The sequence below is a fragment of the Prionailurus bengalensis genome, chromosome A2 (genome assembly GCF_016509475.1).
Source record: "Prionailurus bengalensis isolate Pbe53 chromosome A2, Fcat_Pben_1.1_paternal_pri, whole genome shotgun sequence".
NCBI classification, from domain to species: Eukaryota; Metazoa; Chordata; class Mammalia; order Carnivora; family Felidae; genus Prionailurus; species Prionailurus bengalensis.
In genome coordinates, this window is record NC_057348.1 from 58,932,522 (window position 1) to 58,958,340 (window position 25,819).

The 25,819-nt window shown below is 46.5% G+C and overlaps 1 protein-coding gene across 5 annotated transcripts in view; it reads right to left on the reverse strand.

The window, feature by feature from the left end:
- The window catches only part of CHCHD6 (coiled-coil-helix-coiled-coil-helix domain containing 6), a 250,621-nt gene that overhangs the window by 87,119 nt on the left and 137,683 nt on the right, over positions 1-25,819 (reverse strand). The window contains exons 6-7 of one of the 5 annotated variants that reach the window (XM_043588301.1): positions 24,358-24,360; positions 14,159-14,281 (exon numbers count right to left, since the gene is read on the reverse strand). The exons of 2 other annotated variants lie outside the window; for them this stretch is intronic. In XM_043588301.1, the coding sequence (XP_043444236.1) occupies positions 14,174-14,281; positions 24,358-24,360 (111 nt within the window). In that variant the 3' untranslated portion in view covers positions 14,159-14,173. Of the gene's footprint in view, positions 1-9,462; positions 9,630-14,158; positions 14,282-19,597; positions 19,697-24,357; positions 24,361-25,819 lie in introns of those variants that run through there. 2 more of the 5 variants (XM_043588300.1, XM_043588302.1) reach the window with 2 other exon arrangements.

Below are 25,819 nucleotides of genomic sequence, written 5' to 3' on the forward strand. Positions count from 1 at the left end.
AAGGGCAGTGCTGATGGTGGCTTTTCTTTCCCTTTTTTTTCTTCTTCCTCTTCTTTTTAACACCCTTTTGTTTACTTTGATCTTCCTAGAAAGCTTATTTCTGGCATGTAGGGAGAGAGTTTGGGTGCAGGCTTACTTCTTCCCCGTGATTTTACAGCGTTCCTCAGAGATATTGCAGGTTCCATTCCAGGTCGATAATGGCAATAAAGTCAAATAAGTTTTCTGGTTTCCCAGTACATATGAAAGTTCTAGTTATATAATACCGGAGTCTATTAAGTATGCAATAACATGGGGTCTAAAAAAAAACTACATATCTTAATTTAAAAATACTTTATCCTTGGGACGCCTGGGTGGCTCATCAGTTAAGCGTCTGACTTCGGCTCAGGTCATGATCTCATAATTCGTAGGTTCAAGCCCCGTGTCGGGCTCTGTGCTGACAGCTCGGAGCCTGGAGCCTGCTTGGATTCTGTGTCTCCATCTCTCTCTGCCCCTCCCCCTACTCGTGCTGTCTCTCTCTCTCTCAAAAATAAATAAAACACTAAAAAAATAAAAATAAATAAAAACATTTTATCTTTATTGCTAAAAAATACTAACCTTCCGAGCTTTCAGCAAGTCGTCAGCACTGATCACAGATCACCATAACAAGTATGGTAATGAAAAAGTTTGAAATGTTGCAAGAATTACCAAAACGTGACACAAAATGCGCAAATGCCCTTGGAAAAAACGGTGCCAACAGAGTTCCTCGATGCAGGGTTCCCACCAACTTTCAACTGGTAAAGAACACAGTTACCTGCAGAGGGCAGTAAAATGAGGTGTTGTCTGTATTTTGAAACTTTTCAAACCTAAGCAACTTGGCAAGTAGCCTATCGCCCATGTACACTTCACCTCAAGTCATTGCTCACTAGGTTGTGCCACATCTACACAACTACGTGTTGTCTCCAGCTACATCCACACACTCACACACACGCTTTTTGGCTGAAGCTAATTGCACATGAGCTCCAGTCATCAACACTTCACCCCGAAATACTTCGGCTGTATGTCCTAAGAACAAGGATGTTGATATCTTGTGTCTGGAAACACAAACCACTCCCCACTCCTGCACCTGGAACACTGCACATCAACAGAATACTTTTCTAGTATAAGATCTACATTTGATTTTTTCCAACTGTCGCAAGAACGTCCCTACTCCCCCGACCCAGGATTCAACCGAGGATCACACGTTGGATTTGGTTGACGTGGTCCTTCACTCTCCTTTAATCTAAACTGGTCTCACCCTCTGATTGGCCTTTCAGGATACTGACATTTTTGAAGAGTCCAGGGCAGCTGTTTTGAAGAATGTCCTTCACTTTGGATTTGTATGACTGTATCCTCATGATTGGATTTAGGTTAACATTCTCAGTAGAGAAATGACATAGGTAACGCGATGCCCTTCTCGGTGTGTCCCGTTATTGGGGATAAGAAGTTATGGTGGTAACCACCTAGATTTCTCCAGTGTTAAAACAGGAGGTATTTTCTAAAGATAGCCTCACAAGTGTCTCCTGTCCACATGCTCTGTTTACAAGGTGATAGAAAACTCTTCCCACACTACAGTGAGATGGATATCCCTTCCCCAGACCATGGGTGGCACTCTATGCTTTAATCAATGGCATATGGTGAAACGGACATGATGTGACCTTGGAGGCTAGATGGTAAAATGCCTTGCATTTCTACTTCCTTTCTCAGGCCCCAGCTGCCATGCTGTGAGGAAGCCTAAAACAGCCACACTAAGACCACATGGAAACGGGTCTGCCCAGCTGAGGTCCTGAGAGTCAGCATCAACTTCCAGATGTAGGAGTGAAAGACAGTTCTAGATGATTCCAGCCCCCAGCCATGAAAACAACCTTGGCCATCAAGTCACCCCCAGCCCTCACATCTTCCCAGATGAGGCCCAAGACCGTATGTAGCAGGGACAAGCTATTCTTATGCCCCCTCTGAACTTGACACCCAGAATCCATGATCATAATAGAGTGGTTGTTTTATGCTACTAAGTTTTGAGGTGATTTTTTAATTTAGGAATATACAACTGCAACCATATCCTTTTCCTTCCATAAGTAATAAGTAATCTGAGAAGTGATAAGACCATATGATTATCCAATTTCTCAACAGGCTTTCATCCAATAGTTTTATTTTTTTAATTTTTATTTATTATTTTTTATTTTATTATCTTTTTAATTTATATCCAAATTAGTTAGCATATAGTGCAACAATGATTAAGATTCCTTAATGCCCCTTACCCATTTGGCCCATCCCCCCTCCCACAACCCCTCCAGTAACCCTGTTTGTTCTCCATATTTATGAGTCTCTTATGTTTTGCCCCCTCCCTGTTTTTATATTATTTTTGCTTCCCTTCCCTTATATTCATCTGTTTTGTCTCTTAAAGTCCTCATCTGAGTGAAGTCCTATGATATTTGTCTTTCTCTGACTAATTTCACTTAGCATAATACCCCTAGTTCCATCCACGTAGTTGCAAAGGGCAAGATTTCATTCTTTTTGATTGCCAAGTAATACTCCATTGTATCTATATACCACATCTTCTTTATCCATTCATCCACTGATGGACACTTGGGCTCTTTCCATACTTTGGCTATTGTTGATAGTGCTGCTATAAACATGGGGGTGCATGTGGCCCTTTGAAACAGCACACCTGTATCCCATGAATAAATGCCTAGTAGTGCAATTGCTGGGTCGTAGGATAGTTCTATTTTCAATTTTTTGAGGAACTTCCATACTGTTTTCCAGAGTGGCTGTACCAGTTTGCACTCAGTAGTTTTAGATGAATTCATGAGTTTTACCTGAATTATTATTACAAGAGTGGCAACACTGATTGTTTATTATTCTTTCTATATGTATTAGTTGTCATTCTTAAAAACGGTTTTCTGTTCCTTATTCTCCTTTGGTTTCTATATATTTTTATATCGGTATGGATCTAGATTCTTTTTTTAAAATTCAATGTGTTATAACTCCATTTCTGTCATTACTCATTTTGTTGCTCAAACAAGATATTCCAAATTTGGCTAGTGGGATCTCTTTCAAGATGGCTCCTCTGTCCTAGGTAGATTCACATGCCTTCGTCATTTTTTAAACACATCTTTACTTTTTTACAAAGTAAGATGTTCTAAGCTCAGCTTGTCAACACCCTGCTCCATTCTTGGAACAGCCCATTTTCAGGGGACACTGGTTCCTTTCAGTTAGAAATGGTTATTTAGAAATCAAGATCTAGGAAAAAGGAGTGCTTACTGAGGTCTTTATTTTCGGGGTTCTCTCAGGGAACAGAGCTAAGAAGAATGCATTTCTTTAAAACCATGGGTTTGTGCTAATTCCTCTAATTTCAAAGCAATACCACAGGGCTCTAACTGTCCTCCCCCGTCCCGTGTTTGCACCTCCTTCTCCTCCAGGGAGAACTCTAGTTCCTCATAACATCAATGCTCATTTGTTCAGTCCTGTGATGCAAATAAAACAGTTTGGAACTGCCACACCAATTCTACTGCTGAAAACAAACCTACTACCTGAAGTTCAAGATTTCTCTTCTTCCTTAGAATACACTTCATTGAGGATGTACAGAGTACTCTATTTAAAAGTTACCCCGCTTTATTCATAATTAAATGGTTTATTCTGAGATAATTATAGATTTATAGGCAGAAGTTGGTAATAATACAGAAAAATCCATTTAGCTCTTCACCCAGTTTCTCCCAGTGTGAACACCCTGAATCACTATAGGACAACATCACAACCAGGAAAGTGGCACTGATGTACTCCAGTAGTCTTACTCAGGTTTCACTAGTTTTATATGCACTCATTTGCGCATATCCAGTTCTATGCAATTCTATCACACGCATAGGTTCCACAGTGCCGCCATCACCCGGGGCCACTGTGCTCCATGTTTATAACCACACTCCCCTTCTTCTCTTCTACACCCACCTCCGATTTCCCTGACCCCTGGCAACCACTAACCTGTTCTCCATCTCTATAATTTTTTCATTTCAAAAATGTTATAGAAATGGAATCACACAATATTTAACCATGTGAACTGGGCTTTGTTCACTCAACCTAATTCCCTGGAGAGTTATCCAAGATTCATCTTTGTATCTTTTATTGCCAAGTAGTATTCTACGTATGGACATACCACCTTTGTTTATGATTCACCTGTTGAAGAGTATTTGGGTTGACTCCAGCTTTCAGCTATCATGAATAAAGCTTCGATTAACATTCACTTTGTATAAATGTTGTTTTTGCTTCTCTGGGATAAATGCCAAAGAGTGTAATCACAGGGTTTTACGGTAACTGCAAGCTTAGTTTTATAAGAAACTGCCAAACTATTTCCAGAGCAGTTGTACTATTTTACATTCCCACCAACAATGCATGAGTGACCTAGTTTTTCCACATACTCATCAGCATTTGGTGTTGACACTATTTTTAATTTCAGCTATCTTGATAGGTAAGTAGTGATATCAAATTGTGGGTTTAATTGGCATATCTCTAGTGGCTAATGATGCCGAATATCTTTTCATGTGCTTATTTGCCATCTGTATATCCCCTTGGTTAATTTTCCTAATTGGATTGTTATTTATTTATTTATTTAGCTGGTACAGTTTGAAAGTTCCTTATTTTTCTAGATACCAGTCCTGTCTTTGCTATATGGTTTGCAAATATCTTCTCCCAGTCTGTAGTTTCTCTTTTCATCTTTTTACAGACTCTTTCACAGAATAAAAGTTTAAAATTTTGATGAGGTCCACTGTATCCTTTTTTTCCCTTTATGCATCATGGTGTATGGTGGTTTTAATTTCAGTTTCCAGATGTTGTTAGCGTACAGGAATCTGTAATGCAATTAATTTTTGTCTGTTGTCTTGTGACCTTGATAAACTCACTTATTAGTTCTAGGAGGTTTTGTTATTTGTTTGTTTATGTGTGTTTGTGTGTGTGTGTGTGTGTGTGTGTGTGTTTAGAGTTTCTTAGGATTTTCTATGTAGATGACCATGTCTGCATGCACATAAGCACAGCTTATTTTTTCCTTTCTAATCCACATGGCTTTAATTTCTTTTTCTTGTCTTACTGCAGTGGTTAGTGTCTTACCAGTGGCTTAACTCCAGGCTGTGTTTAAGTAAAAGTAGTGAAAGCAAATATCCTTGCCTTGTTCCTGATCTTAGGGGCAAAGCATTCACTATCTCATCATTACATAAGATGTTAGATATAGGGTTTTTTGGTACATGCTCTTCTTAACAAGTTAAGGTAGTTCCTTTCTATTCCTAATTTTCTGAGAGTTTTTATCATAAAGGGTACTGATTTTTGTCATGTACCTTTCTATATACATATATATATATGTGTGTGTGTATGTATATATATATATATATATATATATATATATATATATACATACACACACACACAAATATAACAATGTTATATTGTTTAAATAAACAATATTATATATGTGTTATATATTTGGTTTGCAAATATTTTGAGGATTTTTGTGTCTATGTTCATGAGAGATATAGTTTCCTTTTGTTTTTGACTGGTTTGGTAATACTGTTTGTCAAAGTAATACTGGTCTCTCTTCTGGAAAAGAATATGTAAATTTGGTTTTAATTTTTCTTTAACTTTTTGGTAGAAATCTCCAGAGAAACCACTTGGGCATGGAATTTTCTTTTTCTAAGGTTTCAAATTCATGAAGTTAATTCCTTGAGTGGTTATAGAACTATTCAGGTTATCAATTTCATCCTGGTTGTTTTAGTAGTTTGTGGTTTTCCAGGAATTGGTACATTTCTTCTGTGTTGTCAAATTTATGAGCATAAAGGGGTCTGTAGTATTACCTTATTCTCCTCTAATGGCTGTGTTGGAGTCTGCAGGGATGTAACCTGTCTCTCTGATACTGGTGATTCACATCTTCTCTCTTTATTTTTGTCAGTCTTGCTGGCCGTTTATTAATTTTATTAATTTTTTTTCCAAGAACCAGCTTTTTCTTTCATTAATTCTCTCTACTGTTTTCCTGTTTCAGTTACATTGATTTCTGTTCTTATCTTTATTATTTCCTTCCTTCTGCTTGCTTTGGCTTTATTTTATTCTTCTTCTAGTTTCTTGAGATAAAACCTTTAATTTGAAACTTTTCTTCTTTTCTAATGTAAGTATTCACTGCTGTGTATTTCCCTTTTACCTACGTGAACTATATCCTGCATATTTTCATATGCTGATTTCAATTCTTTTAAGCTCGTTAAGATTTGTTTTATGGCCTCCGATATAGTCTTGGTTCCATACATGCTTGAAAAAAATACGCATTCTGTGATCGTTGGAGTGTTCTTTGTATGTCAATTAGATTCTATTGGTTAGTTGCATCGTTTAGGAATTTTACAACCTTGATGATTTTGTTTAGTACTTCTAACATTTGAGCTCTGATGTCCTCCCTACCGTTATTTTAAGCTTGTGTATTTCTCCTTTCAGACCTACAGTTTTTGCTTCATGTATTTTAAGATTCTGTTCTTTGGTGCATATACATTTAGGATTGCTATGTCTTCTTGGCAAAGCGATCCTTTTACCCTCATATCATGTCCTTCCTTGCGTCCAGAAATTTTCTTGGTTCTTAAGTACTTTATTTGATATTAATATAGCCACTCCAACGTTTTTTGGATCAATGTTTCTATGACATATCTTTTTTTCTACACATTTACTTTCAACCTATGTCACTGCATTTCTAATACACAGCCGTGTGTGTGTGTGTGTGTGTGTGTGTGTGTGTGTGTGTGTGAGTGAAATCTATTCTGGCATCCTCTGCCTTTCAATTGGTATATTTAAACTGTTTACCTTTAAGGTTATTATTGCCACATGAAAGCTTAGGTCTACTGAAACCTTAAGTAGTGCTACTTATGACTACTTAAAGCTTAAGTAATTGCCATGTTAAAGCTTAAGTCACTGCATTATGTTTTCTGATTGTCCACTGTTTCTCATTCTCCATTTCTTTTCTTGCCTCCCTATGGGTTAAACATTTCATAGGATTCCATGTTGATTTACTAATAGTGCTTTTGAGTATATTGCTTCCTAAAATTCCCTTAGTGGTTACACTGAGCATTATAATGTACACATGTAACTTACCATAATCTACAGGTATCAATGCTCTACAATTTACAATATGGCATGGAAGACTTACTTCCATGTAGGTTCTTTTTAACACCTTAGCTTTGAGCATATTTCTTCTACATACATTTGCCTCACATCAGATGGTGTTAATTTTTTGTTTCGACCATCAAATGTGATTTTAAAAACTCACGAGAAGGATAATCTACTGTATTTATCCATAGTTTTGTTTTTTCCATTGTTAGTTCTTTCTTCTTTATGTTCCAAGATTATTTCTTTTATCATTTTATTTCTGTTTGAAGAACTTACTTTAGCCATTCTTTTTTTTTAAGATTTTTAAGCAATCTCTACACCCAACATGGGGTTTGAACTCACAACCCTGAGACCAAGGGTTGCACACTCTGCCAATTGAGCCAGCCAAGAGCCCGAATTTAGCCATTCTTTACGGGTAGATTGGTTGGCAACAAACTCTCTTGGTTTTCTGTAATCTGAGAATGTCTTTATTTTCTCTTCATTCTAAAGGATAGTTTTTCCAGGTATAGAAATCATGGTTATGAATTTTTTTCTTTCAGTACTTGAAAAATATGCCACTTCCTTCTGGCTTCATAGCTTTAAATGAGACTCCACTGTCATTCAAACTGGTGTTACCTTGTAAGGAATACATTGGTTTTCTCTGATTGCTTTCAAGATTCTTCTGTCCTCACTTTTTACAAGTTTTATCATTATGGCTCTAGGTGTGTATTTCTTTAGATTTGTCTTCTTTGGAATTTGCTCAGCTTCTTGAATCAGAGCCTTTATTGTGCTATTCTGGTCTGCTTGCTTCATCAGAGGCCACAGGGGCTCTCATTGATCCCTGTTGGTGTTGCCTGTGGGGGCAGAAAGTGCCTCTCCCAGGCTGTGGGGACAAAGAGTACTTCCTTGCCACCCACTTGTTGACATTCCTGGCCTAAGGAAGGAAGTACCTTATTTCCTCACCAGCCAGGGATCTGTCCTGCCAGCGTCAGGCCTCTCGGTGTCTCCAGGTGGTGGAAGAAAGTCTCTGACCTACAGTACACAAGGACCACTGCTCCAGTAACTTGTGGCAGGATGTCCCCTGCTGGTGCCAGCAGGCTGCCAGTGTCTCTAGGTGGGAGAAAGGATTCTCTAGTCCACAGGACAAAGAATGCTTCCCAGACCAGGACTTCCTAGCAACCTGGCATCTCCAGGTAGGGGAAAGGAGATTTTGACTGACTGGACAAAGAGTGCTCCCAGTCTGGGCCACTTGTGGCAGGATGCCCCTGCTGGTGCTGTTGAACCACTGGGGTCTCTGGGTGGAAGAAGAGGGTCTCTGGCCCATAGGGAAGGAGAGTGCTTCCTGGGGCCACTCATCAGTGGTACTCCTGCTTGGTCTCCCTCGCTGAGGCCACTGGGCCTACCCAGTATGGCTGACAGGACTCCCTGCCAATCTGGTGAAAGGATAAGCCTACCTGGGCAGTTGTCTGCCACAGGTTAAGGGCTGAAGATACTGACCTTGGGTTGTTCTCTGTCACTGGGTGGGACAATCAGGGGACACCTGGGCTGCTGTGTTGACCCTCTACTTCAAGAGTCCCTAGCCAGTGTCCCATCCTCTCCCTAGCTTTCAGACTTCTCCCATGGTTGCCTCTCTATTTATTTAAGAGTGCATAATTGTACCTAGTGAGAAGGAGCAAGGAGAAATGAGTCTAGCCATCTTGTCCACACTAGAAGTCCCCTCAAATTAACACTGTTCCTCTGTGTGGAGTGGCATCTACCTGATAGACAGCCAGGCTCATTTATTTCTGTCATTATTAATTTTTCACTCCATCTTTGTTTATGCAATTGTCAAAGAAGCAACACACTACTATGGTTCACAAGTCGACTATACATAAAAGGCACATTCGGAGATGTCACACCCCCTTCCGTCTTCTCGGCCCATTTCCATTCACCCGCTATGGGTAACGATCTCATTAGTTTCTGATTTACCCTTCCGGAGTTTCTTTTTGAAAACTAAGGAGATTCAGGGGCACCTAGGGGGCTCAGTCAGGTCAACATCTGACTCTTGGTTTCTGCTCAGGTCATGATCTCATGGTTCGTGAGTTTGAGCCCTACATCGAGCTCTGCACTGACAGCAAGTATGGAGCCTGCTTGGGATTCTCTCTCTCCCTCTCTCTCTGTTCTTCCCCCACTCGTGCTTTCCCTCTCTCTTTCAAAACAAACTTCAAAAAAATTTTTTTTAAAGAAAACTAAGGAAATTCATACATTTCTACCTCTTTTTCTTATTTAAGCAGAGGCTTGATTTTGGCCTCAGAATCCCAGTCAGCAGTTGACTGTTCTAGCCCAGTGACTTAAAATCTTCATCACGTGGATGCTCCTCCTATAAGAAGCCCTTCGGATGTCTCCCTGACTCCATGTACCCTTCACATTCCTCCGTTTGTTGATTCGTGGGTCTGCTTTCCTTCTTTAAATTCTACTGATGCAGCTTTCCTCATAATCCTTACTCTCCCTTCAATCACGAACATATTGGAGTCGATCTAAAAGAAAACAGGGGTGTTTACCTTAATGGAATAAACGTATTCTGTCAGGGTTTGCTGTAAAATGAATTCCTGTGAAGCGAATCCCAGTTTCCAATGCATATTCCAGTACACTAGGGGGGACGTGGTCACAGGACATAATTAATACCATATTTAAAGGAGCTGCCTACATTTTTAAGATCACATATTCATGAGGGAAGCGCGATATTTTCAATAAAACACTGCTGACAAAACACAACATGTTAACAATTATACTTCACCACACTTTTTTAAATGTCACAAAATACAAATACCAGAAATGACAACACAACACTGTCACAGCTCTGGCAGACTAATCTGTTACCTCATACACAGTTCCCACGTATGGGCAAACATCCCGGGTCTTGGCAATTGAGCTCAGTTTCTTCTAACTAGACTCAGAAGCCTTCACACTAACTCTACTCCCAGATACCTCTGCTGTGGCTTCTGTATCACTTGAACCCACCAGGCCCCTTTCCAGGCACCTCCCACTCACAATGGCAGTTATGTGTGCTTCCGGATCCTGGGGTTGGTGAAAACTTGATGAGAAAGCAGGTTTCCCTCAGAGGTGGCTGGGAGCTCTCTTTCATTTGCTTGGGAGGCACACTGCAAACGTTTACTGAGCATCTACAAAGGAGCAGGCTGCATGGCCTAATCCTTCCAAGCGCCCACACAGTGACTGACACAGAGTAGGTTATCCTGCAAGTACCATCAGTCTGGGTTAGGCAACGTCACCAGCTAAGAACCAACAACCGGGAGTGAACTAGCAGATTCTACGACATGTTCTATTTATTCTGCCCCTAGCTGGCGTTCTCCTCAGATGCTACTAGCGTATCCAAAATATGTGCCGAGTCTGACCACTGTAACAGGAGACAATGAAACGACCTATATTCCTCCCGGGAGAAGAGCAGAAAGCACAGAATCCTACATGTTTGCGTGGTGAAATTATGGTGGTGAGACAGTGCGTGAATTCAAGCAAAATATGAAATGCTGTTTTTCGAAGACCTTTCATGAGCTGTTTAACATGGGTAAATAACATAACCTCCCTGTGCTTGAGTTCCAACTCCAGGACTTTAGGCTTCTAAGAACAACTGAAACACCTCTAAACTGATTTTGGTTCATTTAAAACTGCACAAGGCGTGATGCCATCAAGAGCCCTCACCTACAAGCCCTGGAGGTTCTAAATCCTATAAAATCTGGAATGCTTTCCCTGAGTCATCATTGGGGTTCTCAGTGTCCAAGGGGAGGGTCTGATGTCATTTTCAGACGCGGCAGGAGCCGTGCGCCTGCACCTTCCCCCGCAGGTGTTGAGGCCGCAGGTGCAGGCGTCGAGTGAAGAGCTGAGTTGCCAATGATGAGCAGGCCAGAAGCCCTTCCCTCGGAAGGGCCGGCTCCCTTGTGGGGAAGGGCCGTCAGGTTCCTCCAGGACCAGTGCTGGGGTGGGAGGGACTGTTCTACAGAGTACCCCTCTCCTCCCCCCTTTTGCCTGCTCTGGATTCTGGATATGGGTGTCGTGATGTGTGAATAAGAATCACTTCCTGACCGGGAGCTCAAACGAGGGCAAGAGATAAGGCAATGCCGGGATGTGGTGGCCAGCACAGGAGCTGGGAAACACATAGCTCTGCCAAGAGGATCCAGAGAGGCTTCCTGGAACAGGAAATGGTTGAGCTGCCTTCAGGGGATGGAGGAACTGATGAGATGAATACCGACCATAGTGGGGGAAGCACATTGCAGACAAGAACCAAGAAGGAGCGCCGGGTGTAGCCCAAAGCTCCTGCAGGCCAGTGCTGCCGGTGGGAGAGGAAGAGGTGGGGCTGCGGGAGCTGTGAGCAGAGGGCAGCTCAGGGCTGAGTGCCCAGGACCAGATGGTCAGTCTGTAAGGATGGTTAGGACCACATCTTGAGCAGGGGATTAGTAGGGTCAATTTGTGGCAATAAGAAGTCTAGACTATGGGGACTGCCACTAAAGGCAAGGAGAACTTCCAGGGTGACTGCTTTCGCAGGTAAGAGATGACAGGGCATTGGGGATGCACAGGACAGTTTTTAACTATTTAGGAAGCACAGGAATGGACTAAATGCAGAAAATACAGAGTCAGGGAGAAGAAAGAGCCCAGCAGCCCTCGCATTTCCCAGCACAGGGGGCAGGTGGCTCACCGTGCACATCCAGGGGAAGCAGGAGGTTTGTGTAGAGATATGCACTCTGAGGGGGTAGGAAGCCCTTGATGTGGAGGTGTGGCCACAGGTGGCCTTGTGCAGCTCCCGGCACGCACGCCTGGCCCGTCCTGTACTGCTGGCACCCTGCACGAGCTCTCTGACCTTTGACTCTGTGAAGTTTTCCCTGCCAAATCCATGACCCACTTCTGTTCCTAAGGCTTCTCGCAGGTGCGGCAAGACAACGAGCAGGCTCGCTGACCCTGAGGATGGGAACAAAGCTGCGGATAATCACCGCAGGTCATCAGCAAACCAGAGAGCTGCATTCCACAGGCTGCCTTGTGAGGGACGGGCCAGGGCAGCAGCGAGCTCCCGGACAAGCCCTTCCCAAGTACAGGACGTGGTAGAGAGGGCGGTCTGCAGAACAGGCACGGCGACCTGGTTGCTTCTGCTGGGCTACGGCCATTTCCATTTCTGAAACCACATCTTTCCGCCCTTCCAAAAGTTAAAACAAATCCCAGCCTGAACAGTGGAGGCCGGACTAAAGATTCCAGAATGAGCCAGCCCTCAGTGTAAATCCCACCTCCACGATTTATGAGGTTGTGCAGCCCTGCACAGACTGCTTATAGTCCCTGAGGCCCTGAATCCTCACCTGTCCAGTGGGAATGACGGCGTCCACTCCATAAAGCCTCAAGTGAAGGGCCTGGTTCCTATGCACTCAACGAAGAGCTACGGATGGCACCTAAAAGCCGGTATAGTTGGTGGCGAGGCCACAGTCCTCTGGGAGAAGCCATCCCACCTGCTGGGCGGTGATGGCTGCCAGGGACCACAGAGCCAGCAAAGCGGCATGGACAACCAGGGTCTTATCGCCGTGCTCCAGCCAGCCCCAGCCCTGCGGATTAGGTTCCTCTGGCTGACCAACCTGAACCAGTGCTCGGCCGAACTGCCATCTCACACCCCGAATCAATAGCACCAGGCAGGACAGGAGCCGAGTACGCGCGAGGTCTCTCCGACCTCAGACAATGAAGTCTTCCCTCCTCAGCACTCACTCTGCCAACACCACCGGAGATATCGGTGAGGCATGCAGTGAAAAATGGACTCGAAAGAAAGAACAGATGCAGCAAGGCAGGGACAGAAAGGGAAAAAGACAAACCTTGTACTTAACGCACTTGAGCAATCACCAGGTCTTGTTCAGGCGACACGGGGAGAGCAAGCAGGCCTGTGGCCGTGTACCAGCTTCAGTACGGTTTCTCATCCAGAGGAGATGACGGGGCTCGGGTAGCAGTCTCTGACAGCCTAAACACGCCGCAGCCTGAAAAGCTTTGCAACCCACAACATTCCCTGTGTGGGGAACCAGCCAGTGGAGGTACACAGAGGGGCTCATATGGCCATGGCTGTTTACAACCAGCTGCGTCCCAGTAAGCAAGAAGAACAGCCCCAGGATTAGAGACTTCTGTCACTCCTGCCCAGAAGGGAGAGGGAGAGCAGCCCCCGTCCAAACAAATACAACTTTAGAATGAAGGAGGGAAGGACCGAGCTGAGGACCGAGTGGGAGATTAGTAGCACCCCTCCTGAAGTGGGTCACCACCTAGGGAAAGAGTCAGTGGTGATGGGGCAGCATCTGTGGTTGTTATCCGCTTGAGGGTGTCTCACTTGGTCCCTAGGTTTTAGAAGACAGGGATGAAAAACTGGGCTCTCCAAAGAAACAAGGTGCCGGACCTAAGTCTAGCCCCCAGAGAGAAGGCACTGTGTGATCTCAGAGTTCCTAACGGCTCAAAAAGGGGAGGGTCTAAACATGGGAGCACCTGGGGCCCTCCCACCAGGAAGAAAGATTCTAATGAATTTCTGGCTCTTACCCAAAACCCTAAAACAGTGCTTCTCAAATGGAGGTCTAAGAATCACCTATGTGTGCTCCTTAATGTGCTGAAGCTGTGGGCCCCACCTGGGCGAGGCAGCCCCGCCTGGTCCAGGACTCCCCAGGGGAAATCTGTAATTGTCACCCTGGGTGACACTGAGGCCTACAAAGTTCCTCTACAATGGGGTCTCCCACCACAGCACTGTCAGTGTGTTGGTGCCAGGTGATCACTTGTCATGGGGCCATCCCAGGCACTGCACAGTGGTTAGCAGCATCCCAGCCATCTCCCTACTAATGCCAATAGCACCTTCCCCCGGTCCTGACAGGCAATATGTCTAGACATCACCAAATGTCCTCTGGAGGACAAAATCACCCCTGTCACAAACCACTGGTCTATAAAGAGAGGAGGCTAAAGAGGGATCGGAGTCTTTAAAAACTCATTTCTGAGAAACACAACCATGAATGATCTCAATAAAGGGGAAAGGGATTGACAGCTGTCCTCAGGCCAATGCACCTAAAGATCACGACACGTCCCTTGCTCGCTGCTCCAAGGGGCATGTCAGATCTCCTGGGAGGGAGGGCAGTGCCTGGCTGGGGGCAGAGGGGCTTTCTGCCATGTGCATCTCGGCCTGGGAGCCTTGAGAGCCTGTGACCTGTGGGGTCACCACATCTAGCAGGGCAGGGAGGGTGCAGAGCCCATGGGGAATAACTAAGGAACGGCCCAGCCTGTAAGAACGAGGTCAGGAAAGCTGAGGCCCAGGCAAGCTAAGCCGTTTGGAAAATGCTAAGGACAAAAAAGGGGCTTTTAAAATTGGATCAGGAGCGATAGGAACAAGAAGGGATAGGCCCATATTGGGGTGAAAGGTGTTCAGTTAACAGATGACGGAGAGAAAGAACTATAAACTCCCATTTTCTATCAACGAGAACAATCTTCAGGCTGAAAAGGGTGAATCAAACACTGATATGAGGGAATTGAAACGCAAGACGGGGAAGAGATTGTGAGAGAACATCCAGTCACACTAAATGAATTCAAATCTCCTGATCCAGATGAATCACATCTCAGCTCTGAATTAACTTACAGAAGAGACATGCTCATTGCTGGCAATCTCAAGAACTCAGAGAAAATGAGAAGATGCCCAAGACGAGACAATGTCCAATTTAGCAAAGAGGAGAAAAGGTGGATTTTTGAAAACTACAGATTGGTCAGCCAGACACAGATCCCTGAGAGAATTCTATAGTCTAAGTACTCAGAAATGGAAGTGGCAGACTCCAGAAGGAAGCCGAGGCTGGTGGGAAACAAGCCATCCAGACACACTTCCACGCTCTTGTCATAAAGTCATGGGGGACACCGCCTAGAATGATGAAGACACCGCCTAGAGTTATGGGAACACCACCCGGAGTGATAGGGACACCGCCTACAGTGATGGGGACACCGCCTACAGTGATGGGGACACTGCCCAGAGTGATGGAGACACCACCTACAGTGATGGGGACACCGCCTACAGTGATGGGGACACCACCCAGAGTGATGGGGATATCACCTACAGTGATGGAGACACCACCCAGAGTGATGGGGACACTGCCTACAGTGATGGGGACACCACCTACAGTGATGGGGACACCACCCAGAGTGATGGGGAAACCGCCTACACTGATGGAGACACCACCCAGAGTGATGGGGACACTGCCTACAGTGATGGGGACACCACCCAGAGTGATGGGGACACCGCCCAGAGTGATGGGGACACTACACAGAATGATGGGGACACTGCCTACAGTGATGGGGGTACCACCCAGAGTGATGGGGACACTACCTAGAGTGATGGGACACCACCCAGAGTGATGGGGACACCGCCCAGAGTGATGGGAACACTGTCTATAGTGATGGGGACACCACCCAGAGTGATGGGGACACCACCCAGAGTGATGGGGATACCACCTACAGTGATGAGGAGACCACCCAGAGTGATGGGGACACCACCCAGTGATGGGGACACCGCCTAGAGTGATGGGGGCACCACCCAGAGTGATGGGGACACTGCCTACACTGATGGGGACACCACCCAGAGTGATGGGGACACCGCCCAGAGTGATGGGGACACCACACAGAATGATGGGGACACCGCCTACAGTGATGGGGGTACCACCCAGAGTGATGGGGACACTGCCTAGAGTGATTGGACACCACCCAGAGTGATGGGGACACTGCCTACAGTGATGGGGACACCACCCAGAGTAATGGGGACACCACCTACAGTAATGGGGACACCACCCAGAGTGAAGGGGACACAGCCCAGAGTGATGGGGACACCACCTACAGTGATGGGGACACCACCCAGAGTGAAGGGGACACAGCCCAGAGTGATGGGGACACCACACAGAATGATGGGGACACCACCTACAGTGATGGGGGTACCACCCAGAGTGATGGGGACACTGCCTAGAGTGATGCGACACCACCCAGAGTGATGGGGACACCACCCAGAGTGATGGGGACACTGCCTACAGTGACTGGGACACTGCTCAGAGTCAGTGAGATTCTGTCCCATGCTGCACCCATGGGAGGACCCAAAAGCAGAAGAGACCTGGAGTAGCACTCCCATTCTGCAAAGTCTGGAGAGTGAGGACAGATGGTTGACCATAGAGTGCGGCATCTTCCTTCCAACTCAGCATCATTATCCATGACTAAAGGAAGGAGTGGCAGTGTATTGATCAAATCTGCTGATGACATGAAGTTCAGAGGTGAGCCAGTATGTTGTACGGGTAACAGGATACATACACATCTCAAAAGCTAAGAATGGCCCTGTCCGCTCCAATTAGATGAAAACTAACAGGGACAGGGGTTACGGTCCTGTTCCTGGGTCCCAAACCACTGGCCATTTGCATGCAGAACAAGGTAGTGTGGCTTCCCGGCAGCACACACAAAGCCCAGTGGAGCTGAGCTCAAGTGAGACGGCCAAAGGCAGCCCAGGCAGTACCACCAGGGGGAATGTCCCCTCAGGGGGGTTGTGGGGGCAAAATGGCACAGCTCCATCCCACCCCATCCCTATCACCTTCGCACGCTGGCTCCAGTTCCAGGACCCGCAGAGACAGGGACAAGCTAAAACCTACCAAAAGGAGAACCGCTAGACTGCCCCCTGGGAGGAAAGCCTGAGAGAACCAGGGTGACAGTTTCACTGGGGAGGGAAACAGGGGGAGGCTGGTCCTCACCTCTCTGGCACACCGCACAGGCTGGTCCCGGCCAGCTCTATGACAGCTGTTACTCCGGCTCGTGGTCTCAGTACGCCCAGGACACCTGAGCAGACTCCAGAATAACGCACAACCACAACTGTCCATGAACGGCACGGACCGTCTGAGCAGGAGGGAGCCCGGCGAACACCCACACATGCCGTGACAGGCACATTCAAGTGTTGTCCCATTCAGTCCTTTGCCACAATCCAACAGGCTGTGGTTACCAGTCCCGGGAGGATGAGGAACCCAGACTCATAAAAGTGAACCAATTTGCCTCCGGTCACACAGTTAGCAAGAGCTGAGGTAAGGAGTCAGACCCAGGTGACCCCCTGGTGACCCAGGGTGAACCCCAATCCTACGCTTTTCCAACCTGCGGTGTCCAGTCCCAGGGTAACTAATCGTCAGTTGAGGAGACGACGGGAAAACATCCTACATCAGGTAAGAGCCCTTCGGCTGGGGAATCGACAGTGATTACAGTGCAGAAACAGGCTTTCATAAAGCAACGAACATGATCATTTAATTAGTGGTTAAAAAAGTACACATTCAAAAGGCCAATTTTTGCCCATCAAATGAACACACTTAAAAGCTACTGAAATGGGGAAGGGAGAGCTTTTAAGTTTACCACCTCACAGGGTTACGGTTGGGTTAGGGTTAGGGTTGGGTTAGGGTTAGGGAAATTCTCAGACCATTTCGTCGGCATATATTTCTGTAGAGAAATTTGGATGTCTTCATTAAAATTAATTGTGAAAGGCTGAAAATAACCCTAAATGTCCACCCAACAGGAAAATGGTTAAATAAATAATGCCAATCCCCTATGTTGTCATTAAAGGAACAAGCTGATCTGGGGGGACAAAGGGAAGTGACATGCAACATTGTCTAAGATTTACTGCTAGGTGCAAGAAGCAAGTTAGCGAAGAATAAACTATGACACCAACTGTAAAAACAATCCATGTCTGGGTTCTTCATACACAGAAGGTTGACAGTTGCCCAGGCAGGGGGTGGCTGCAAGCACACCGACCAGTGTTCTTCCTGGTGAGTTGGGGCCACACTTTGCATGCTTTCATTATGCTTGAACTTCTGGCAAACAAGCATTACATTTGTAATTAATTTTAAAAAGCAAAAGGAAAACGGCCAATGTTGTTGAAAGGCCGGGAGGCTGGCACCATCATGTGCTGCTGAAGGAAGCGTGAACTGTTACGATCTCCGTTGCATGGCAATCCGGCAAGGCGTAACCCCAAGCCTGAGGGATGGACACAGTCTACGGCCCAGGATCTGCAATTCTGAATATAAATATTTTTCCAAAGAAAATAACGGACTTCAGGCAGCTATAAAGATGGTCAAAGAACACCATCCGCCTTTGGTTAGCCTAAGGTGATACGGCAATGCAGTGATAGGAAAGAGTAGATTATGGTGCATTCATAAGAAGGAGGAGTACACAACTAATTAAGTGTAGAAACAGATTTGATGTTGGAAAATGGTTCCTAACAGATTGAGTTTTAAAATGGTTACTAAACAGCATTACGGTTATGTTCCCATTTTTACAAATATAGCTGATCCCTGAACCACGCAGGGGTTAAGGGTAGTGATGCACCCCCCCCCAACCCTTTCTCCACAGTTGAAAATCCACATATAATTTGTGACTACCCAAACACTTAACTACTAATAGCCTACTGTTGGCCAGAAGCCTTACTGATAACATAGTCGATTAACACATATTTTATACATTCTAGGCATTATGTATCGTATTCTTACTTTATTGTAAGAATAAAAGAAAATATTAAGAAAATCATAAGGAAAATACATTTACAGCACTATACAGTAAAAAAAACTGTGTATGAAGTGAACACATGCAGGTCAAACCCGTATGGTTCAAGGGTCAACTGTATTATAACACGACCAATGTCACCGTAAGAGAAACAACTTCCGGCAGTGTCCACCAAGATGCTAACGATTACCTCTCTAGGTGGGCGGGGCGCTGATGTGGCAAATTTAGTTTTATTCTTTGGGCTCTTCTGAAATTTTTGGTTTCTCTACTATGGACAGGTGCTACTCAAGAAATAAGTATAAGCATTTTTTTAAAAGGCAATGCTGCCCCACAGCCAGATAAGCTCTGAGAAGATGACTGGGTCATTCCCATGATGCAATGCACCAAGGCAGAGTTTTTGTAACAGAGAGGTTCTGGCTCCCCCGCTGGCACCAAGCAACAAGCAGTTACACTCTGACAACCACAGCCACCTACTTCTATGCACCGAAGCCCAAAGCACTGCTGACCGCTCTGGGCTGTCACCTCTCCTGACTGCTGAGCCACTATGTCATGCATCTATGTCCATCAGGCACTGAGCTTGCTCTGGGGACAAAATAGTAAGTTAGCTCAGGTGGTAGCCCTGCACAGAAGGAGCAGAGGGAAGGGGTCACAGAGGGCCTCTAGGGTGATCCTAATGTCAGGAGAGAGGCCATGTGGCCAGAGAGCATGCCAGGTGCACACACAGCCAAGTCCCAGATCACAGAGCCCTACAGGCCAGGCTGAGGAATCCCAGCTTTCTCCTGAATGCACCAGGGAGTCGTTGACAGGCTTTAGAAACGGTCTTCCTGCAACAAGGAGATACCAGATCATAGGTAAGGGTCTGGTAAAAAGGATATCAGTGGGGAGGTGACAGTTTCAGTTCAAGAGAGAGATTAGCCAGGGGCCGCCATTGTGGTGGAAGGACAAGAGAACAGGAGCTATGAGTTCAGTAACCAGGACAGGGCTTGGTCACCAGGGCAGTGGGAGGGCAGAGCACCAGCAGGGAGAGACCAAAGGGCAATCTCGGATTCTGTTTGCAGCATCCCACCACCACCGTGGCCAAGGGCCGAAGGAGGGCCCAAAGGAATTCATTCACCCAGTCAAATCGAGCTGATCGAAGCTGGTAAGGGAAGAGCCGAGAAGGAAAGGGAAAGGAGAGGCCATGGAGTGCCTATTTAATTAAAATTATTTGTTTAACTGGGTCTTTTCCAGCAGGGATAGGTGGTAACCTGCATACGTGATGGACAGGCACTTCTGGCTCTTCAAGCCATAAGGACCTATTTAGGAGACTAAATGCGCCAGGGGGAAAACCAACAGACAATAACCACGGCACAGGAAGTGCGGCATGTTAATGCAGCTGCTGCCAGGAATGGTGCAGAAACCACTTCAAGAGGAGATACTGATTGAGCCCGAGCTTAAAAGGACCCTAGCAACAGTAATGGAGGGAGTGACATCAATCCACAGCCGTGAACAGCGACTTAACCACTGAGGTTAGCCCTTCTTCCCACATGATCACTTCACCCCTCTTACCGAGGTACACAGTTGGCTCTTCCCCTCTCTGGGCCAGTTCAACACCATGAAGGAGAAAGAGGGGAATACAAACCTAAGGAGTGTTTGCAACAAGTCGCTGGCATAAAAAAGGGGGTAGTGTCTATTCTGGGTGACAAAAGACTTAAAAGCCTAAGAACCAATTCTAGTGCGGTATAACTGTAGCAGATTCTGACTTACACTAGCAACAAACACGAACAAAAACTCTGGGAAAAGGTATTTTTGAGGAAATCGGGGAAATCAATGTTAATTCTCTGAGGCAAGACGACAATACTATAGTTATATGAGAAAACGTCCATATTTTTCAAAGACACGTATTGAAGTCTATAGAGGGAAATACCGTGGTCACCAGGATTTGCGTCAAAGCAAAGAAAAAAAGAAAAAAGGAATAAATATGAGCAAATGTGGCCAAATTGTTAAGTTCGGGGGCCAGGAACAGAGAGGTTCACTGTACTGTTGTTAGTTTACTGTTCTGCTTTAGTGAAAATTCCATGGTGGATCATTTTAATACAGATTCAAACAGTACTCGGCTGATTGATGAACAACGGATCCCTGCTTTAGCCTGCCTGGGCCCACGGACGGCGGACTGACTGCCATGACCCCAAACCATTCACGTGACAGCTGCTGCCAATTTCAAAGCCTATGTCTTTGCCCATAGAATGGGGATGCTAACAGCTCCTGCCTTGTGGGACTGTCTCGCGGATGCGATGAATTAGAACGTGTGACACACTTGGGACACGCCTGGCACTCTGACAGCAAGGATTCAAACGAGATCGGTTGTCATTCTATCACTCAGCTCACTGGGCAGGTCAGAGGAGGCCATTCAGGTGAGGTGTCTGGCCGGTGCCCGGCACATGGAACACTCAGCAAGTGTTAGCTACGGAGCACCAAGAAAGCCAGCTGCAGAGACGGAAAGAGTTTGTTGGCAATACTCTATCAATTCACGTGATTCTGAAAACTACCCTGCAAGATAAGTACTACTCCTGTTTCACAAATGTGGATTCAGGAAGACCTGTCTAAATCTTGAACCCAGAGCTGAATGGCTGTGAAACCTGGTGCCATCCCGTAACCTCTCTGAGCTTCCTCATTTTCACCTGTGATAAACACTACTCCCCCCACGCCCCTACCCAACCTACATGACACAACTTAGACACTGTACACAGCAAAGGAGCTGTGCAGCCCGTTCTGCAGGGCCCCTGGCACAGACATCTTTCCCAGGGAAGCTGGCCACAGGGCCCAGGAAAGCCATGGCCTCTCCGCATGCACAACAGAGGGGGCAGTCTCTGCTCCCTCCTTATCTCAGAGGTTACCGTGAGGTAACAGCGAGAATTTCTGCGAAGATGAGACTGCGAGGTAAAGAAACAGACCTTCAGCAATACACAGAGTAGGTGCAGGGAAATGTGGGATGACGCGGCGGTGATATGGAGGTGGCAGTGGCCGAGGCAGAGGACATGGTGGTAGTGACGGGGGTGACGGCCCAGGTGATGATGGTGGTGGTGGCAGAACCCAAGTGGTAACAGCATCTATCTCCAGAGCCTGTGGTTAACCCCTCCTCTCACCCTATGGTGGAAAACTGTAAGACTAACGGACAGTGTTGCAAGGAAGCCGAGTCCTACTGCTACCACTACTAGCTGGGTGTACTACTAATTACCTACGGGACCTCTGGGGAGTGATGGGAACAACGGCAGTTATATTATTAGATCTGGCTGGTCAACAGTAATGGCAGGTACCACTTATAGTATGATATATTACAATGGACTAGCTTCTCTGTCACGTCTTTATTAACTTGAAAAATGTAATTACTACTGTCCCCATTGTAAAGATGAAGACTCCCAAGGCTCAAGGGCTTAAGTGACTTGATCACGCCTATAAAGCCAGTAGGTGGTGAAGTTGTAATTCAAACCAGGTCCCTCTAGATCTAAAAACCCAGTGCTTACAGCCAAAGCAAGTGATTCTCAAACCACTTGGTTGCCTTGGGGCCCTTTTCTTATCTGTGAAAATAATTGGAGTGGATCAATGGTTCTCAGTTTCTTTGTTTCCTCATCAGAGGACCCGGTGCCACCAGCACAGGTATAAAAAGCCCATTCTTGCTAAGAAAGGCCGTCCTAAATCTCTAGGCAATACAGTCTTCCAGTTCTCACTTCCAGCAGTGTCGAGAACACACAAAATGGCCATTTTTATGCCAGTCCCATTACCAAAAAGTGGCGCTAGGTGGGTAACAGGCGTGCGGGTATTTTTTAGTCACCTGGGGAAGAACTTCTGGACTCAACAATCCTCAAAAGTCCTTTGGGCCCAGAGCAGTCAGCTCAGTAGGCAAAGGGCTGCTCCCCACAATGATCAGGGGGGTGGGCTCCTTCCCCACATGGGCCAATTTCTGGCTGCATCGTCACTGGCTTTAGGTCACTGTTACCTGTTCCCTCCTCCAAATCCCCAATGTTCTGGCAGCTTCTCTCGGCATGCACGTCACACTTGCCATGCCTCGGTCTTGCGTCCTCAGTGGTGAGCCCCTCTCTGTCTGACTCTCTGGTTCTGAGGTAGAGCCCGACACCAAGCAAGCCTCCCCACATTCGGGAGAAAAGCCTGCTGGTTACTCAGAGCACTTGGCGGTCAACAGTTCTTCCAACAAGACATACTGCTCACTCACCATGCGACCAGAAGTCACTCCACCCCAGAGCCACAGGGCGACTCCTCCGAGAACACGGAGTGAAGGCGGCCCTTCCCACCACACACCCTCCAACCACCTCCGGGACCTGGCTTCTGCTGCACCCCTCAGGGACGTGTTATGAGTTCTCCTCCTCCCAGAAATATGATGGAGTCACTCACTCTTAAACCACCGCATTCACTGTGGCCCCACTCCACACGTAACCCAGCTTCAGTTTCCACGGCAATACTGGAAAAGTGCATTCAACATAACTCAGGTGTTCTTCACACCACAATTGGAGGGCTCTCCTCCAGTCCTTCCTGGCCTGCAGCATTTGGCACCGTTGACCACACACACTCTCTCGAACTTTTCTTCTGAGCTGATCTGAGAGGCAGCATGGCGTGGGGGAAAAGCAGAGACTTCAGAGCTCTGACTTCATCCATCAGCTACATGGCTTCTGGCAGCTCATTTAACCTGATTCCCAGTTTCTTCATTTATAAAATGTATAATATAATCTACCTTGCAGGATTGCTGCAAGGATTAGCGATAATTTATGTAAAAGAGCCTGGCACATAGCAGATGCTCATGACATCGTGGTGGCTGTCATCTTGTGGGACACAGAACTCCATGTCTGACACTTTCAATCATCTGTTGGCCATCTCCACTTCATATGTGCAGGTCTAGAATTAAACTCACGACCTTCCCCAAGTGTCGTGGCTCACTTGAATTTTTTCTGTCTCTTAATGGCACCGTTACTCTTCCGGACATTCAAGCTCAAGTCTTTCTCCAGCTGACAGCCCTTCAAGAACTCCCAATGTTATCCTAATGGAAGGCCACGCTGTGAGCCAGTCATCCGGGGTCCTTCATGATGTGACCCCAACCTATTTTTACAGCCCTCCCCCCCACTGCCCACAGTCACGTGGAGGTCTCCGTCCAGAAGCCCCACCTCTTCATGTCCCATCCTGTGGGCTTCCCACTCCATCCTGCTCATGCTCCAAACACAGCTTTCACCAAGAGGCCTATCCCGGAACCCACGCTGCGTCACTGTTTCCTGCCTGCTCATACACACTTTCCTTTCTTTATTCTTGCAAACATCTATTGGGCACCTATTCTATGCCAAACACTGCATCCCCAGCCCTGGGTGATGAATCACCCCTGATGAATCAGACCAGTGAGGACTCTGCTTCCAGACCTTCACAGTCTGGAAGTGGAAACAGTCACAGATGCCAACAGCCACAAGACAGCGTGGCAAGTGCTAGAACACATGCAGGGCGCAGGGCCTAGGAACATGCAGAGAGGGAGTGGCAGGTGACACCGCTGGTGCCTACAGGTAGGCCTGCCTTCCTCCGCTGCATCGGACTTTGTGTTAAATAGGACATACTAACAGAAAAATGCAAAACCTCCCAACACAGCTTGATGAATTCGCACAGTCGAACCCACCTGCGTAACCAGCACCCACATCAAGAAAGGGAACTCTGCCCCACTCTACAAGCCCCCTACACATTCTCTTCCACGTTACTCCCCCCAAAGGTAACCGTTATCCCACTTTCTAGCGTCACAGATTAGTTCCGCCGGGTTTGAAAGTCAAGTAACAGATCCACCCGACGTACACGTATGCTTCCGTGTGGCCCTTCTGCTTACCATTCTGCGGCTGACATTCACCAGCACCCCTGCTGATGGCCACGACTTGTTCATCCGCACGCCCATCTGGGCTTCCACTCTGACGACCACCATGACGGATCCGTCCCCCTGTTGACAGCAATTGTGAATGATTCTGCAATGAACGTTCTACAGTCTTTGGTTTTTTGGTGAACCTATGGACACATTTCTGTTGGGCACCGAACTGCCGGGTTGTAGGGTACGCCTATGTTCAGCTTTAACAGACAACGGGTGATAGCTTTCCAAAGTGGCCTTGCCAATTTACAGCGCTGCCAGTGGCGTGAGGGCCTGAGTTAACCACACACAGCCTGGCCAGCACTCGCTGGTACCCATCGCTCCCGTGTCAGCCACTCTGAGCATGGAACGGTATTGCCTCGTGGTTGTCACTGCATTTCCTCAATATGTATGAGGCTGGGCCTTTTCACGTGCTCCCGACCAGGGGCCCACCTTCTCATGTAAAGCAGAATTCTCCTCTTCCTCTGTGCCCTAGAGCGGCTCCTGTTTCCCTGAACAGACTCCGACTGACACCCCCAGGGACATCAGGCAGGGGGCTGTTTAGTGCTGTCACTGAGAAAGCTGCAGGCTTGGCAGGATCACATGACAGTTGTTCCTTAAAAAAAGAAAGCCGGAGTAGAAGCAAAGAGGGAAAAACAGGAAAAGGGCTGACTGTTCACATATCGATGCTGGGGTGGTGTGTGTGCCCAAGGGGAGGAGGAACAGAGATTTATGTTCTGGGGAAAAAGCCCGAGATCCAGGAAGAATACACATAAGGAAGAAGGTTCTCCCCTTCTCCTTACCTCCAGCTGTGAAGCTTGACCCCCCAGATGCTCTCCCCACTTTGCAGTTGCTGAGTTTGGAAAAAGCAAGACCATTTTTACAGGGCTGGCAGGTCTGGTCACGGGAAGTCGGCTCTCTGGCATCCTCCCATGTGCGGCCCTCTTCCTCAACATCTCCCTCCCCTCCCAAACTGTGCTGTGAATTTCATGAGGTAGGAATGACAGGTGTTGGGACCGTCTCTGGGCATCTAGCAGAATTAAACAAATATGGAATTAACGAATGGCTACGCATTTATTACATGAGGAGAAAAAGGATGGAAATGACACGAAAGAGAATAGGACACTTCAATGTCAGATACTTGTACACAAATGACCACTCAGCCCCCAAACAACTGGCAGGTTGGTCTTAACATTTCCGTGTCAAAGGTAAGAAAGTTGAGGCTGTAGAATTTAAATAGCTTGTTCAGAGTTAGAAGGCTGGTCAATTCCTGAGGCCAAACTAGGACTCCATCACACACCCCACACACCT